Below are 14,758 nucleotides of genomic sequence, written 5' to 3' on the forward strand. Positions count from 1 at the left end.
AACCCCAGCTCACAGAAGGGAAAGTTCTTGAAGGCAGGAATGATTCTTACTCATTTCTATATATCTCCTTCAGTGTGTATCCTGGTACAGACCTTGCCCATAGGTATTCAGTAATTATATGTCATATGTGGAAATGTGAACAAAATTGTAGCACTTTGCGGATATTTCAGAAACAGCCCAGTGCTGTGGAGTACAAGAAGACTGATGCTCCTCAGCCAGATGTGAAGGAGGAAGAAGAAGAGAAGGAGGAGGAAAAGGACAAGGGAGATGAGGAGGGAGAAGGTGAAGAAAAACTTGGTAAGGAGTCAGCCCCCCCAAATCTATTTTAAGCCATGACCTAAAGATGTTGTTTCAGACCCTCATTAGCAAGTTACAGTAAAATTTGTAAGTTGTGTTCTAATCTAATTACTCCTCCCCCCAAGATGAGAGGTTTTTCTCAGTTATTTAACTTCTATTTTAGAAGAGAAACAAAAAAGTGACACTGAAGAAGATGGTGGCACTGCCAGTCAAGACGAGGAAGATAGAAAACCTAAAGCAGAGGTAAAAGAAAGGGGGTGAAATTTTATATTTCAAGCAACTAAGTTGAAGAGAAATTCAAAGTAGAGGGTTTATTTTCATAGGGTAATTTACAGTGGCTATGGCAATAAAAATTCTGGTAGAGCCAATTATATAAAAGTAGGATCCTTAGGGATGCAGGCCAACATTTTAGTTGGTAATTTAAAGCTACATCTGAATCTCAGAATATTTTTCTATGCTGAAAATGGCTTTTTGGAATAAAGTTTTAGGGGAAAAACTAATAAAATATTTTCCAAAATAGGAACTTGGGCTTATTATTGGACAGTAATCTCTCAACTCTCTACCTTGCCTCACTGTGTCGTTAAAGTATTTCTTTGTACTAGCCACTGTATTCTAAAGTCTCTATCCCTGTTGTCCAGGGATTGGTTCTTTCATTTAACAGATATTTGTTGAGTGCCTGTTAATGTGCTGAGCATTGTTCTAGGGGCTTGGCATACGCCAAGGAAGAAGGCAGACAAATATCTTGGCTTTGGGAAGCTTAAATTCTAGTAGGGGTAACAGACAAGCAGTTAACATTTCAAGGAAGTAAATGACATAGTATGTTAGAATGTGATTGGCTGTAGGAAAAAAGGATAGGAAAAGGTATTCGAAGTGTTGGGGGTGGGGTGGGTAGACCTCATTGGAAAGGTGACATTTGAGCAAAGACTTGGAGAGGAAGGACTTACCATAGGAATTTCAGTGAGAAGAGTGTTCCAGGCAGGCCCAGTACCAAGGCTCCAGTACAGAGGCCCTGAGAGGTAGCCCAAAACGCCAGTACAGCCAGTAGAGTGAGAGTGGAGAAGAGGGGGTGGGAGCTCCAGATTAGGTAGGGCCTCATAGGCCATTGTATGGACTTGGTTTTTCCTCCTAGTGAAATGGGCACCCATTGCAGGCTTTTGGGCAAAGGAGTGACGTAGTCTGATTATTCTGGCTGCTGTGTGTTCCTGTAGACCATGCTGGTCTATAGAACTGGTTCAGGGAGACCAGTTAGGAGGCTCCTCTAACAATCCAGGAGGATGTGGTGGCTCTGAGCAAGGTTATGGGAGTGGAGGGAGTGAGAACTAGTTGGGCTTCTCTATCTAGATTTTGTGGTGGATTGTGGGATTAGAGGGGTTTGGTTTGAATAAGGGGAAAGATGAAGTTGCTGATGGGTTCATGTTCAAACCCAGCCTGACATGAAGGTTCTCTGCTTTCTCCTTCTTTAATGTTCTTTAATTCCAGCTGAGTGTCCCCCAAGCCATTACTAATGTTACTATGTCCACACCTTTGCTTCCAGAGGCCCCTTTTCCAGCACCTTTGTGTGTTACCACCTGGTCCTTCCTGTAAACCTTCTAACAGTTCTATTTCCAACTGCCACAACTCTGCCCTGCTATTGCTGAAGGTCAATGCTGTTCGTATCCTTCTTAATATTTTCAATGGATATGTTCTGTCTCAACTAGAATTCAGAGTTCTTAAACGTAGGAACCATGTCTCATACTTTTCTATATCCCCCAAACTGCCTGACACAATAAAAAGTAGCTGTGGTGGAGTAGGAGGAGTACTGAACTTATCGTCTTGAATGTTATGTGGGACTCTTCTCGGATAGTCTTCAGTCACCATGAATCCCAGGTTTCTCATCCTGAAAATGGGGATAACGTGCCCACAGGCCAGGATATTGTTGAGGATCAAGCAAGATAACAAGTGAAAGGACAGTGTCAGATCCCTTTTAAAAAAGTTTTCATGGGTTAGATTAAGGAAAGTATGTGTTTTTTGGAAAACAAAACAGAATAAACTAAATTAGAATACATATAATCCCAGCAACGTAGGCTAAAAGTATTCATAGGAGGAGTGACATAGCATGAGACCTGATCTTTGTTTCGGTGCATTTCCTTCTAATTATTTTTCTTCTCTTGTGTTCCTTCCAACGGGTTATCCTTAGCCCGACTTACCTTAGAAATTGAGTAAATTTTTATTTTTAAGAAGTTTGCTAATTACAATGATTTTCTTGCTTTTCAACCAACAGGAGGATGAAATTTTGAACAGATCACCAAGAAACAGAAAGCCTCGAAAAGAGTGAAACAATCTTAAGAACTTGATTTGCGATTTCCTCTCCCTTCCCTTCCCCTGCAAATGTGGTCCTAGGAGAGGACCTGGCACACCTTAGGTTGAAACTCAAAACCTCAAGACGTCACCACCAACAGGTTCCAGTTGAACACTAGCCCATGTAACTTTGAACATCTAGCAGTAAATAATTGCAGTTGTGACATAAGGGACCCTGTTTCTGTAGAAAGCAAGCATTTAACATAATGGTTGTGAAGCGTAACATGAAACAACTAACTTGTATTTTTGTTTTTAAACATCTTTGTTTTTTAAAATAGAACTTTGCCAACCTTTAAAATCTTGACTTAATACATTAATCACCAACATTTAGAAATGCTAGGAGAATGAATTGCAGTTTTTATAGCAGATTTTTTTTTTTTAAGTTTGGTATTATAAAATATTCAAGTGTCTCTGTCCCTTAAAATTGAGAATCATGTTTCAAGTGCAGTCCTGTGTGGTTACAATCTTGCTTTACTTGCTTCCATTACTCAGTTCCTCCTAAGGAAATTGAGAAGGATTGGATGGAAGCCCAAATTTCTATAAAGGTTCTGTTTCAGTTTTATTAAAAAGAGACATACAAAAAGAAAAAAACAAAACCTTTTCCCTTGCTGTTGGTTGACCATAAAGTGCGTGTGTTCTGTTGCTCTTGGAACTGCTCAGTTCCCAGACAGCTTTGCAGTTAGTGGAGGAGGTGGCTTAATGTGGTACTGGGGCATTCATACTTCACACACAGCGGGTGTCTGGTCTCTGGCCTTCTCCAACAGGCGACTTTTAAAGGAACGCTAGCAGGGCATGTGAGCTCTGGAGTAGATGCAGATATGTTTTAAATCACTTCTTCCACTGTGTTGACACTGTTTCCTGTTTCCTTACCTGTTCCCCCAAATTCCCTGCTTTCTCCTCTGCTCTGCATTTTCTTCACAGCACAGCTTGCTGTCCGCTGCTGAAAAATGATTATAAGCTCTGCATAGTGTTAAGCTTTATTGTGATTATGTGTATGTTTCTTTTTCCTTTGCAGACCCACACCTTTTCAGGGTCAAAGTACAGGATAGAATACAATTTTAAATTTTCATCCATTTTATTCTTTGTAAAGACTTTAGAAGTCTAATCCAGAGGCAATTCAGAATTGACTGTATTGTAATTGAACACAGGCTAAAAGTATTTATGGGAGGACTGAGATATAGCATGAGTTACCGATTTTCCTAGCTGCTAAATCTTTCATGTCTTTGTTTGCAGTTATGTAACAGTTGTGTCTTAAATTACACAATAAAGGAATTTTGTTCAGATTTGTTTTTAAGTATGTGGTTGTAGATTTTTTTTTTAAGTGATCTTAGATTTATTTTTTCATGCGAAATGCAGATGGGTGCTATCAGAGCCTCTCCCCCATCAATATAGTGTAATGATATTATTATTACACCACACTGAAATGTATTCAGAATTAGATGTTATTTTAGCTTTTTTCTTTCTTCAGAGGTATTTCAAATGTACCAATGATACTGTTCCTTGCACTGAATATATAAACGCTCCATAGTGTTTATATTGGGGAGGCATTGGGGAAGAAGGACATTCATAAAAGATGAAGGCTGTTATCTGTTTATTTTGTTTATCTTCAACCTTTTTACTGGTTCACTTAAATTCTTTGAAGGGTCAGATGCATTTTTCTTGCTGTTCAGTGCTTTATCCTTTTCATCTGTTGTTCTGTGGTCATGATGGCCTTAGCTATGTAGCCAGCTTTCCCAAATGTATTGAGTGCAAATAAACAGTTACTTAGCAAGACCTGAAAATATGTCTGCAGGTTCCTCCTTGAAGTAAATGTGTGGGATCATTGCATTTCCAGGAGTCTGCCTTCTTCACTGTGCCATTGAAGTTATACTCCATGCTCCTAGTTTCTTCCATCTGAGCTGTGGGATGACAGGTTAAGTCATTAGAGTGTTCATTGCCCCCTCTCCACCCCTCTAAAAAAAACCCAAAATAACAAAATGCCTTTTCTTGGTTCTTTTTTTCACTCTTTGGTTCAAGGTACAGCCTCCTGATTAAATGTCTGACACATGAATGAATGATCAGTAGCAGTTCTTAGCTTTCAAAAAGGCACTTACGATTTTACATGCTAGTTATATATCCCAATATTGTAAAATGCCCCCTCTCAGATATGCTCCTTAACTTACCCACAAAGTACTTTTTCCATTTTGTCATGTCACTAAGTGGTATTGCATTAAAGCCCTATGGTAACGCCTACTTTTGACTGAACTTCTTCACGTGTGACCTTCAATGTGCATATTTTACTCTTTCAGTAGTGGGTTAATCTTCCTTTAATCAGCCGCTTCTTGAGACTTTGCTAATATGCAGAAACTGTTATGGACTGTGGAATAATTGTTACTTTATCTGACGACATGAGCTTGATTCAATCTTTTATATTTCTTACCTCCTCTTCCTGCTGGATTGTGGTTCAGTATTTTTCTATTGTGTAATAGAGATAAAACCAAAACCCGATGCCATCGAGTCGATTCAGACTCATAGCAACTGATGGGACAGAGTAGAACTGTCCCGTAGAGTCTCCAAGGAGCAGCTGGTGGATTTGAACTGGTGACCTTCTGGTTAGCATCCAAGCCCTTAACCACTGTGCCACCAGAGCTCCATAATAGGGACAGCAGCTCAGAAAGGGAAGGGATGCTACTGATGATTTATAGATAATATTCTTTAAGACTTACGAGAACCACTGAACTTCTAAATTTTTATTAGAAAAATTTTTGTTTGGAACCAGACTCCCATCTTTCATTAGTTTTACATATTTTAGGGATGTTTTTGAAAGTTATGCTAAAATAACTTTTCTATTATCTACAAAGCTTTTGAATCGCTTAGTGAGTACACAAAATACAGTGTACCTAGTTGCTTTTTTTCCTCTATTAAGAGAAATTATTTAATTCTGAGTAAACTGTTTAGAGACTAGTAAGAAGCAGGACTGCATTATGACCTTGATGGGCCCTAGATACTTCTGCGTTGGTGGGCAACTTCTTTCATAAAAATATTAAAAATTGTATTTCTTGACTGCATTTGTATAAAAACGGTATTTGACCTTAAAAGTTCGATTTTTTTCTTCTGACTTTAAAACTTTGATGAGCCTCTAAAAGTATTGTGGGTCCCAGGCACTGTGCCTAATGGATGGGTAAGCCCTGGTAAAAAGTTTACCATGTTTGTGCTGTTGATGGGTCCTCTCCATTTGCAGCCTCTTTCTGGCACCACCTTATTTACCTGTTAGCAGTTAAGGTGCCAGTACCTGTTCCTAATATCACTTGGCCCAACATGATAGACTGTCTAGTCTTAGTACTAGCTCCATTTCATTGTGCCTGTTTTTTCCTGACAGTCCCCTCACCCCCTTTGCCTATTAGATATAGTACTAGAGCCAAGTGAGCAGGAACTGATTGTCCTCAGTTGTATCCAACAGACCATCTTCTAAATGTAAAGCCTGCAGTCCAGTCTCCCTGGTTTTGATTGAAGTATCATCTTTTGTAATTTTTTTTTTTAAATTATTTTTGTTGAGAATATACACAGCAGAAACATACACCACATTCTGCAGTTTCTATATGTACAAACATTCTGCAGTTTCTATATGTACAATCAGTGACTTTGATTACATTCTTTGAGACATGCAACCATTCTCACCCTCCTTTTCTTAGTTGTTCCTCCCCCATTAATAAACTCACTGTCCCCTAAGGTTCCTATCTATTCTTTGGAGCTGCTGTTGTCAATTTGATCCCATACTTAAAAGAGCATGATGCTTAAGGCAAATATTCTTTACTAGTTAAGCTAAACTATTGTTTGGTTTTAAGATGACTTCAGGAGATGTTTTTGGTTTAAAGATTATCTCAGGGCAGTAGTTTCAGGGGTTCATCCAGCCTCCATGACTCCAGAAAGTCTGGAGCCATGAGAATTTGAAGGTCTGTTCTGCATTTTCCACCTTTTGATCAGGATTCTGCTATAGAATCTTTGATCAAAATGTTCAGTAATGGTAGCCAGGCACCATTTAGTACTTTTGGTCTCATAGCAAAGGAGGCAGTTCGTGGAGGCAAATAGTCGCATATTGCATTTTCTCCTGTTCCCAACTCTCCTTCCTCTGTTGCTCCAGGCAAATAGAGACCAACTGATGTGCCTTGGATTGCAGCTTGCAAGTTTTATGCCAGTTAACTGGGATGTCCAATGAAACCGTGACCCTAAACTTCTAAACCAAGGAACGAAACCCATGAGGTATCTGGTTGTACATAAATAACCTCAGCAGCTACTCGTTTTGTTTTGGTCATTGTTGTAAATACCTCACAACTTTTGCCAGTTCAGTATTTTCAACTTATTTACAGCAATCACATTAATCAGCTTTGCAACCCCTTAATGAATGTAATTTTCCCATCACTGTAAACCGAAACTCGGTACTCCGTTTAAGCAGTAACTGCCCCGCCATCCTTTGTAATAGAGCTGGACTCTCCTTCACACTGCCTTCCTCATATCTTTTTTTCTTTTTTTTTAAAGTAGTGAGCAACCGAGCTTTTGAAATTTGTTCCAACTTTTTTAAACAGTGGAAGTTATTGACAGCACCAGTTATTCCGAATGGTGCGGAAAAGAAAACTTCCAGCTCACTTGACCAATTAGTTACTCTCATCAATTATGAGGCTGGATGTAAGGAATGAGGTCAAAGGAAAACAGCTGACATTGAAATAGCCTGGCTATTTCAAGCTTATCAAAACCGAATTCAAAGGGAGGTTGGAGGAGAAGAGAACCGTGAAATGCTGCACTGCCAGGCGGACGTCTGATCCACCCACCTTCCCCCCTCCCTGTGCCCTCACTTCCCTGCTTACCTCGGAGCACCCGGAAGGGCCTGCCTCCGGGGCGGTGTTCAGAAAGCCTCCAGTCACCGCCTTTCCGACCGGCTCCGTCTCCAGGGCGAGGCCCGCCCCCCGGAGCATCCTCCGCCCTCCCTAAGTTCCTTTTAAATACCGCCCGGGAGACTACGCACGCCGCTTACGTGCGTGTCCCCACACCCTCGGGTGGCCGGCGCTTCGTTTCTGATTGGTCGGAGTCCCTGTTCGTCAGCCATGGCGCTCGAGGTCTCTGCCCGAGGCTCCGCCCTCTTCCGAGACCTCCGAAAACAATTTTAAGATGGCGGCTGCGGCGGCGCGGAAAACAATGGGGCCGGGGCGGCGGGGACAGGCCGAGGCCTGAGGTGGGCTGCGAGCGCCGGCCCGGGGGCGGCCGAGCAGGGCAAGAGGAAGGCCCGCCGCCATCCGTCGCAGCGCGAATCGGCTCCGCAGTTCGCGGGGCTATGGCGCGGCCGTGAGGCGGACCGGGGCCGCCGGCGAGAGCGGAGCCCGCATTATCAGCCGGCCCCGAGAGGCCCGGCCCCGGGCCCGGCCCGCTCAGCCTGCGGCCCATGGTGCTGCCCCCCTGCCCCATGGCGGAGTTCGCGCTGCCGCGGCACAGCGCGGTCATGGAGCGCCTCCGCCGGCGCATCGAGCTGTGCCGGCGCCACCACAGCACCTGCGAGGCCCGCTACGAGGCCGTGTCGCCGGAACGCCTGGAGCTCGAACGCCAGCACACCTTCGCCCTGCACCAGCGCTGCATCCAGGCCAAGGCCAAGCGCGCCGGCAAGCACCGGCAGCCACCCGCACCGGCCCCAGCGCCCGCTCCAGCCCAGCGCTTGGACGCCGCCGACGGCTCCGAGCACGGCCGTCCGGTCGCGGTGAGTAGGGCGGCGGCGCTTCCCGGGCCTGGGCCGCCGGGGAGCGGAGCAGGCAGGTGTCGGCGCTTTCCCTTCTACCAAAATCGCATCTCCCTGGCGCCGAGGCGGGCCGCTTCGAAACTTCTCCGAGTGCCGCAACTTCTTGAGTCCGGCGGAGGGAGGGGAGCATGGCAGGGTACTGGAGCTGTTGTCATCTTCGGGAAGTGGCACTGTGGCATTGCTTTGGGAAAACATTACCGTAAGAACTTAATATTAGGCCCCAGTTGAAGGCTAATGAAGGTCATCTGAATCGTTTGTCTTCCAGACTTGTATCCGAAATTGTGGGAGCTTGATTTTGGAACAGACCTGCGTTAGAGTTGCCTGTAATGTAGGGGTTGTTCTTGCACGGTATTTATTAGCCGCATTTATTCAGCAAATGTTTATTGGGTCCTTGTTCTTTGCAAGGTCCTGTGCTGCAAGCAGGGTCAGGGCTTAAATATGGAAATAAATCGGCCTTGAGTTCACCAAATCAAACTGTTCTGAATGGAAAAGTCAGAGTCTTTGGAAATGTTAGTAAAATGCATAGTACTGCTTATTGAATTGCAGGAAAGTATTCCTTGTTCGGGAGACCCTGAAATTTGTAAGCTGTAATTCCCGCAGTAGTGTTGTCGATTTTTGTTGATGATTTCAGTTTTAAGGTACAGGCCTATTTAAAATCTCTGGTGATAATAGTTTACTGATAAATTATTGTACCCATTGGGTTATCAGTTGACAATTCGTGAAATTTCTTCGTAGAGGGTTTTTTCCTCTCTGAAACAGATTTCTAAAAGGGGGAAGGAGACAATAAGATTTTTGTTTTTTCTTTTCCTGGTAATTTATAGTTTAAAACAGATGTTATCCTAGTCTGTTCTCTGTATTTTCTAATTGACACATTAGTACCTCTCACCTGGGCCGTTGCAGTACTCTCCCCTCATTAGCCTAAAGAGTCTTCCTTTAGAGAGTCTTTTCCTTCCTTCCTCTCTGAGAAAGGTATCTTTCTAAAACTCTACTGTCATAATGCTAAAAAAAAACCCTTTGATTGCTCGAAGGGATGAAATTCAAAGTCTTTGGCTTGACTTTCTGGACTAGTCTGGCTTAATCCATCTTTCCACATCCCCTCCACAGGTCTTTGCTCTGGTTGAATCGTTTTTCTCATTCTCACCCACACTAGCCTGGACTGCTGGACTAAAAGACAGAATACATAGATTCAGACCCAGATTTCATTGCTTATTGTATCGACTGGTCAGGTCTTCTCATCCTCAACTTTTTTCAGCCTGTAAACCGGGGGTATGTTTGGCTTCTTATCCCCCAGGGTTCTTGTAAGACTCAAATGAGTGTTGAATGTGGAAATATTTCATAGACTGAAAAGCTTCGTGCAGGACCCTCCTCCCCACCTTTCAGAATCCTGCCATCCTTCCAAGTCCTGCTCATCTTCTTTCTCCTCTTTAAAGCTCGTCTCTGATCACCCCAGCCCACAGCAATCAGTATCTTCTTTGTCAGAACATTTAGCAACCGTATTGTCTATGCTGTTTACTTTTAGCACATAGTCACAGACTCCTTTAGGTCGTGTCTTCCCACTGGACTGTAAGCTCTTGAAAGCAGGGAGGGCCTTTGACTCACAGCACAGTGCACGTCTTAGCCCTTCAGCATGAGTGTTGAGTGATTGATATTAAAGTTGTAGTACTCTACTTAGTAACATATGCTCCTATAGTCTAACCTCAAAAAGCAAAATGGCTTTAACTTCATGAGCCACCTTGACTAACAACTCTATTTTAAGGACAGCCTGCAAGAGTAGTGATGGTCATTCCAATTTAAGTAGATAATGAAAGCTTATAAAAAATGTTAGTTTTACACGCATATAGTTGCCTTGAACACCTCCTAAAATGCATGTTAAAGCCAAACCAATTGCTGTCAAGCTGATTCCGACTCATGGCAATTCCATGTGTTTCAGAGTAAAACTGTGCTCCTTAGGGTTTGCAATGCCTGTGACCTTTCAAAGTAGATCGCCTTCAACCTTTTGGTTAGTAGCCAAGCACTTAACTAGAATTGATTAAATTTCTGTTTGAAGTTATGTTAAGAATTTATACCCTGTATCATTACCTTCATCTGAATTACTGGAGAGAATCTGGGCATGCTTTGGAGAGAAATCAATTTTGAGTGTGTTAGAACTGGAATCTGACTTGTCGTTCGTTCCTCGGGGTCTCAGAGCCTGATCAGATGTGCTGTGTTATCGCTTATCATGTAATACCATGATCTATGAGTGTTGAACTGTTCTTCAATTCTCTACTAGGATAAGTGACCCTTTTCGTTTCAGGCTCACAAGTTATTTTAACGGAGCTCTTTGGTGTTGGAATGGGGATATAGGAATGGAAGATAGTATCACGAAGAACAGTGGCCATTTTCAGTTTTAGTGGCTCATTCAGTTCTGAGAGGGAGTCCTTGACTACGATTTCAGCTTGGAGAGCACAGCTTTGCACAGACAGATGGAGAGGAGGCGTCTCTTAGTCAGTGTTACTTTTAACAACCTCTACATGTGTTTGATCTCATTAATATTCTTTTCATAAAGTTTTTAGTTTTTGCTTTTTCCCTAAGTGTGCTGTAGTACTGTTAGGCAACCATTTCATCTCCAAAGCTACCATCAGTAAGCCATCTGTATAACTGAACAGGGATCAAATTTCTTAATAGATTTCACCTTCGGTTTTGTTCTGTTTTTTCCTTCTTAGTATATCACCACAGCAAAATCTCAACCAATTATCTCCTTACTCTGTTAGTTAGAGATGAATCAGGAAGAGTGCTTTCAGACTTTTATTTCTATTTTAGTTGTCAAGGAATGACCCTATTAGGTTTTCGTTACACTGTGTATGCCCTTTTTTTTTTTTTAAAGGTAGTATGCTAATAAATAGGTAGGATTGATGTTTTATTAGGGATGCCAGATTATGTTTATACAAATATTCTATAAATAAAAAGTCTTTTACAATAACTTGAACAACACTATAAAAATTTATGTCCATTCCCTTTATCAACCATTGTTATACTTTTGCTGCTGAGCAGAGAGGAACTACTTCTAAGTGGCTGTGATAGTTGACAAAGAAATTTAACAGTTGCATGCCAACCATTCATCATGGAAGTTGTTTTCCCTACTTAGTTTTAGGTGTGTGAAATTTCTCTTTTTTAAAAATCTTTTATTTGGTAATAATTTCAAACTTACAGAAAAGCTACACCCATAGAACAAAGAGCACCTGGATACCCTTCACCTAGATAACCCATTGTCAACATTGTACCCCATTTGCTTTATCATTTGCACACTCGCTCTTTTTCCCTCTCTCCCTCTCTATGTCTATCTTCCCTCACCCTTCTCCTCTCTCAACTTTTTCTTCTCTGAACCTCCTGAGAGTAGGCTGCACACATCATAGCTCTCTGCCCCCAAACACCCCACTGTGTACCTCCTAAGAGCAAGAAAGGCGTGCAAAATTTTAATAATGATTTTGTAGGAAGAACTTCGGAAGAATTCTGCAGATTACCTTAAATAAACCTTTTAAATTATTTCCAGGGAGTAGGTATTTCTGAACATAAAACGGATACTGTACTGTAATCATGTGGGATCGGGTTTTTTTTGTTTGTTTTGTTTTGATAAGAGAGACTAGTGTGGCTTAGGATCCCATTTCTTTCCATAACACCTGGGCCCTTATGCTAGCCCCCGCTTTTCGTTTTTAATCTTCAAAATCCCCTTTTCCACTGGATCCTTTCCATCAGCTTGAAAACGAGTAAATATTCTCCACACTGACCAGACCTTTCTTCGTCTTTTCTCACTCTCAATCTACTGTTCCATAGTTTTCCCTCCATTTGCACTTGCCACTTCAATTTCTCATTTACTCATTAGCCCGTTGTAATCTGCCTTCTACCTCTTCTGAAATTGCCCCCTTAAAGGACACTTGGGATGGAATTGCTAAATCCAGTGGCTTCTTAGTAATTGTTCTTGACTTCCTCCTTAAGACTCTTCTCTTAGCATCTACTCTTTTAACTCCAGCTTTCTGACTGTCTCTTCTCAGTCTCCTTCCTACTTATTTATTCAAGCAACAAACATTTGCATGTTTATTGTGGGCCACAGAGTATTGTAGGCACTTAGGATACAACAGGGAACAAGACAAATTAGGACCTCATTCTTACAGAGAAAGCAAATTAAATAATTTTAAATCATAATAAATGCTAAGGAAAAAAAATTAAAACAATGTGTGCTACCCAGTGACTGACAGCAGCTTTAGACAAGATGGTCTGCCTTGATTTAGGTCTGAATGGCAAGTGGCTGTCAGTCAGGTAAAAGTCTGAGAGAGAGAGCATTCCAGTTAGAGAGAAGCACAACACAAAGTCTCTGAGGCAGGAATTTTCTTAGCTCCCATGAAGAGCAGAAAAAAGGTCAGTGTGCCTGGAACAACCCGTCAGGGAGGTGACTGGTATGAGTTGTGGGTAAGCAAGGAGCAAATTGAGTGCAGTGGGAAGCGATAGCAGGATTTTAAGTAGAGACAGTGGGAAGCAATAGCAGAATTTTAAGTAGAGGCATGAGGTGATCTGATGTAGTTTTAAAGATCAGTCTGTCTGCTAGGTGGAGGATGCATGAGAGTGGTGTGGGCAAGAGTGGGTGTATTTAAGAAGCTTTTGCAGTGGTCTAGGCTCGGTGGAGATGCTGGGGCTGGAACTGCATGGTAGTAGTGGAGATAGAGAGGAGATGGATTCTAGATAGTTTGTGAAGGTAGAGGTGACAGGACTTGGTAATGGATTAGATGGATTGGATGTGGGGGTGAGAGAGAGAGAGACAGAAAGAAGTCAAGGGAAATTGCTAGGTTTTTGATTTGAGAGACTGCACACTTCTGAAATATTAGTGTTTGCTGGTGGTACAGTGGTTAAGAGCTTGGCTGCTATCCAAAAGGTCAGCAGTTTGAATCCAGCAGCTGCTCCTTGGAAACCATATGGCACAGTTCTACTCTGTCCTGTAGGGTTACTGTAAGTTGTAATTGACTCAATGGCCACAGGGTTTTTTTTTTGTGTGTGTGTGTGTGTGTGTGTTCTCTGAGCTCTTGCCCTACATCCTTTTTTTTTTTCTTTTTCTGGGTAATGTCATTGATTCTTTCATGGCTCTTGACTATCACCTATAATAAGATTCCCCCCTCCACATGTCCAAAACGGGCTCTCCCTCTTACCTACCAAATCTGGAATTTCTTCTGAGTATTTTTCCTAGTCCAATCATCCAAAGTAGAAACCTGGGAGTTATTGTAGGGAGCTATTCACTCCTTTTTTTTTCAGCATTCAGTTAGTCATTGGTTGACCCAACATTGAGCTCCTTCTTGGAGCCAGGCATAATGGAGAGCAGACAGTAAATGAGTGGTTGCAAAGCAGTGCTAAAGGCTACAAAGCCTGTGGAGATACTGAGGGTAGGATACTTCTTGGGTGAAGTTTGGAAGACTTCAAAGACTTTCAAGGTAGGTCTTAAGAGATTTTGCCAGATACTTTACCCAAAGGGTATTAAAACCAATACCAGTTGCCATAGAACTGATTCCCACTCATGCAACCCCATGTGAGTTGTAGTAAGACTGTGCCCCATAAGGTTTTCAGTGGCTGCTTTTTTATAAGTAGATCTCTAGACCTTTCTTCCAGGGTGCTTTTGGGTGAACTCATCTGCCAATCTCTTGGTTAATAGCAGAGCATTAACCACCAGCGATTTCCTCCAAAGGGTATTGTGTGCCATCGAGTCGATTCCAACGCATAGCGGCCCGGTGTGACAGTAGAACTGCCGCACAAGATTTTCTAGGCTGTAATCTTTATGAGAGCAGATTTCCAGAAAAGGAACCCTCGTGGTGCAGTGGTTAAAGCCATCGACTGCTAACAAAGGTCGGCAGTTGAAAACCATCAGCAGCTCTGCAGAAGAAGGATTTGGCAGTCTGCTTCTGTGGAGATTTACAGCTTTGGCAAACCTGTGGGGTTGCTGTGAGTCGAAACCGACTCAGAGGCAGTGGGGTTTTTTTCCTCCAGCGCAGCGGGGGGTTCCAATGCTGATCCTTCAGTTAGCAGTCGAGCTCTTAACCATTGCACCACCAGGGCTCTTCCAAAGAGTATTAAACCCATTGCCGTTGAGTCAGTTCCGACTCATAGCGACCCTATAGGACAGAGTAGAATTGCCCCATAGGGTTTCTCATGAGCCGCTGGTGGATTCGAACTGCCAACCTTTTGGTTAGCAGCCTAAGCACTTAACCACTGCGCTACCAGAACCCCCAGAGTATTAGGGAACACTAATTTCATGGACTGTTAAAAGAATTCTAGAATGGAACAAATTTGGGAGACACTGGGCTAAATTATTCAAATATTTTTCTTTATTTAGGACTCATCTGAACC

The 14,758-nt window shown here is 42.5% G+C and overlaps 2 protein-coding genes across 3 annotated transcripts in view; both read left to right on the forward strand.

Moving 5' to 3' along the window:
• Nucleotides 1–3,980, forward strand: part of CANX (calnexin) — a 30,580-nt gene extending 26,600 nt beyond the window's left edge. For both annotated transcript variants that reach the window (XM_023741448.1, XM_023741449.1), the window contains exons 13-15: nt 171–297; nt 461–540; nt 2,558–3,980. In XM_023741448.1, coding sequence (XP_023597216.1) covers nt 171–297; nt 461–540; nt 2,558–2,611 — 261 coding nt within the window. In that variant the 3' untranslated portion in view covers nt 2,612–3,980. The remainder of the gene's footprint in view (nt 1–170; nt 298–460; nt 541–2,557) is intronic.
• Nucleotides 3,981–8,068: 4,088 nt separating this feature from the next.
• The window catches only part of MAML1 (mastermind like transcriptional coactivator 1), a 50,217-nt gene continuing 43,527 nt past the window's right edge, over nt 8,069–14,758 (forward strand). The window contains exon 1 of the mRNA XM_023741435.1: nt 8,069–8,356. Coding sequence (XP_023597203.1) covers nt 8,069–8,356 — 288 coding nt within the window. The remainder of the gene's footprint in view (nt 8,357–14,758) is intronic.

The sequence above is a fragment of the Trichechus manatus genome, unplaced genomic scaffold (assembly GCF_000243295.1).
Source record: "Trichechus manatus latirostris isolate Lorelei unplaced genomic scaffold, TriManLat1.0 scaffold00181, whole genome shotgun sequence".
Taxonomy (NCBI): Eukaryota; Metazoa; Chordata; class Mammalia; order Sirenia; family Trichechidae; genus Trichechus; species Trichechus manatus.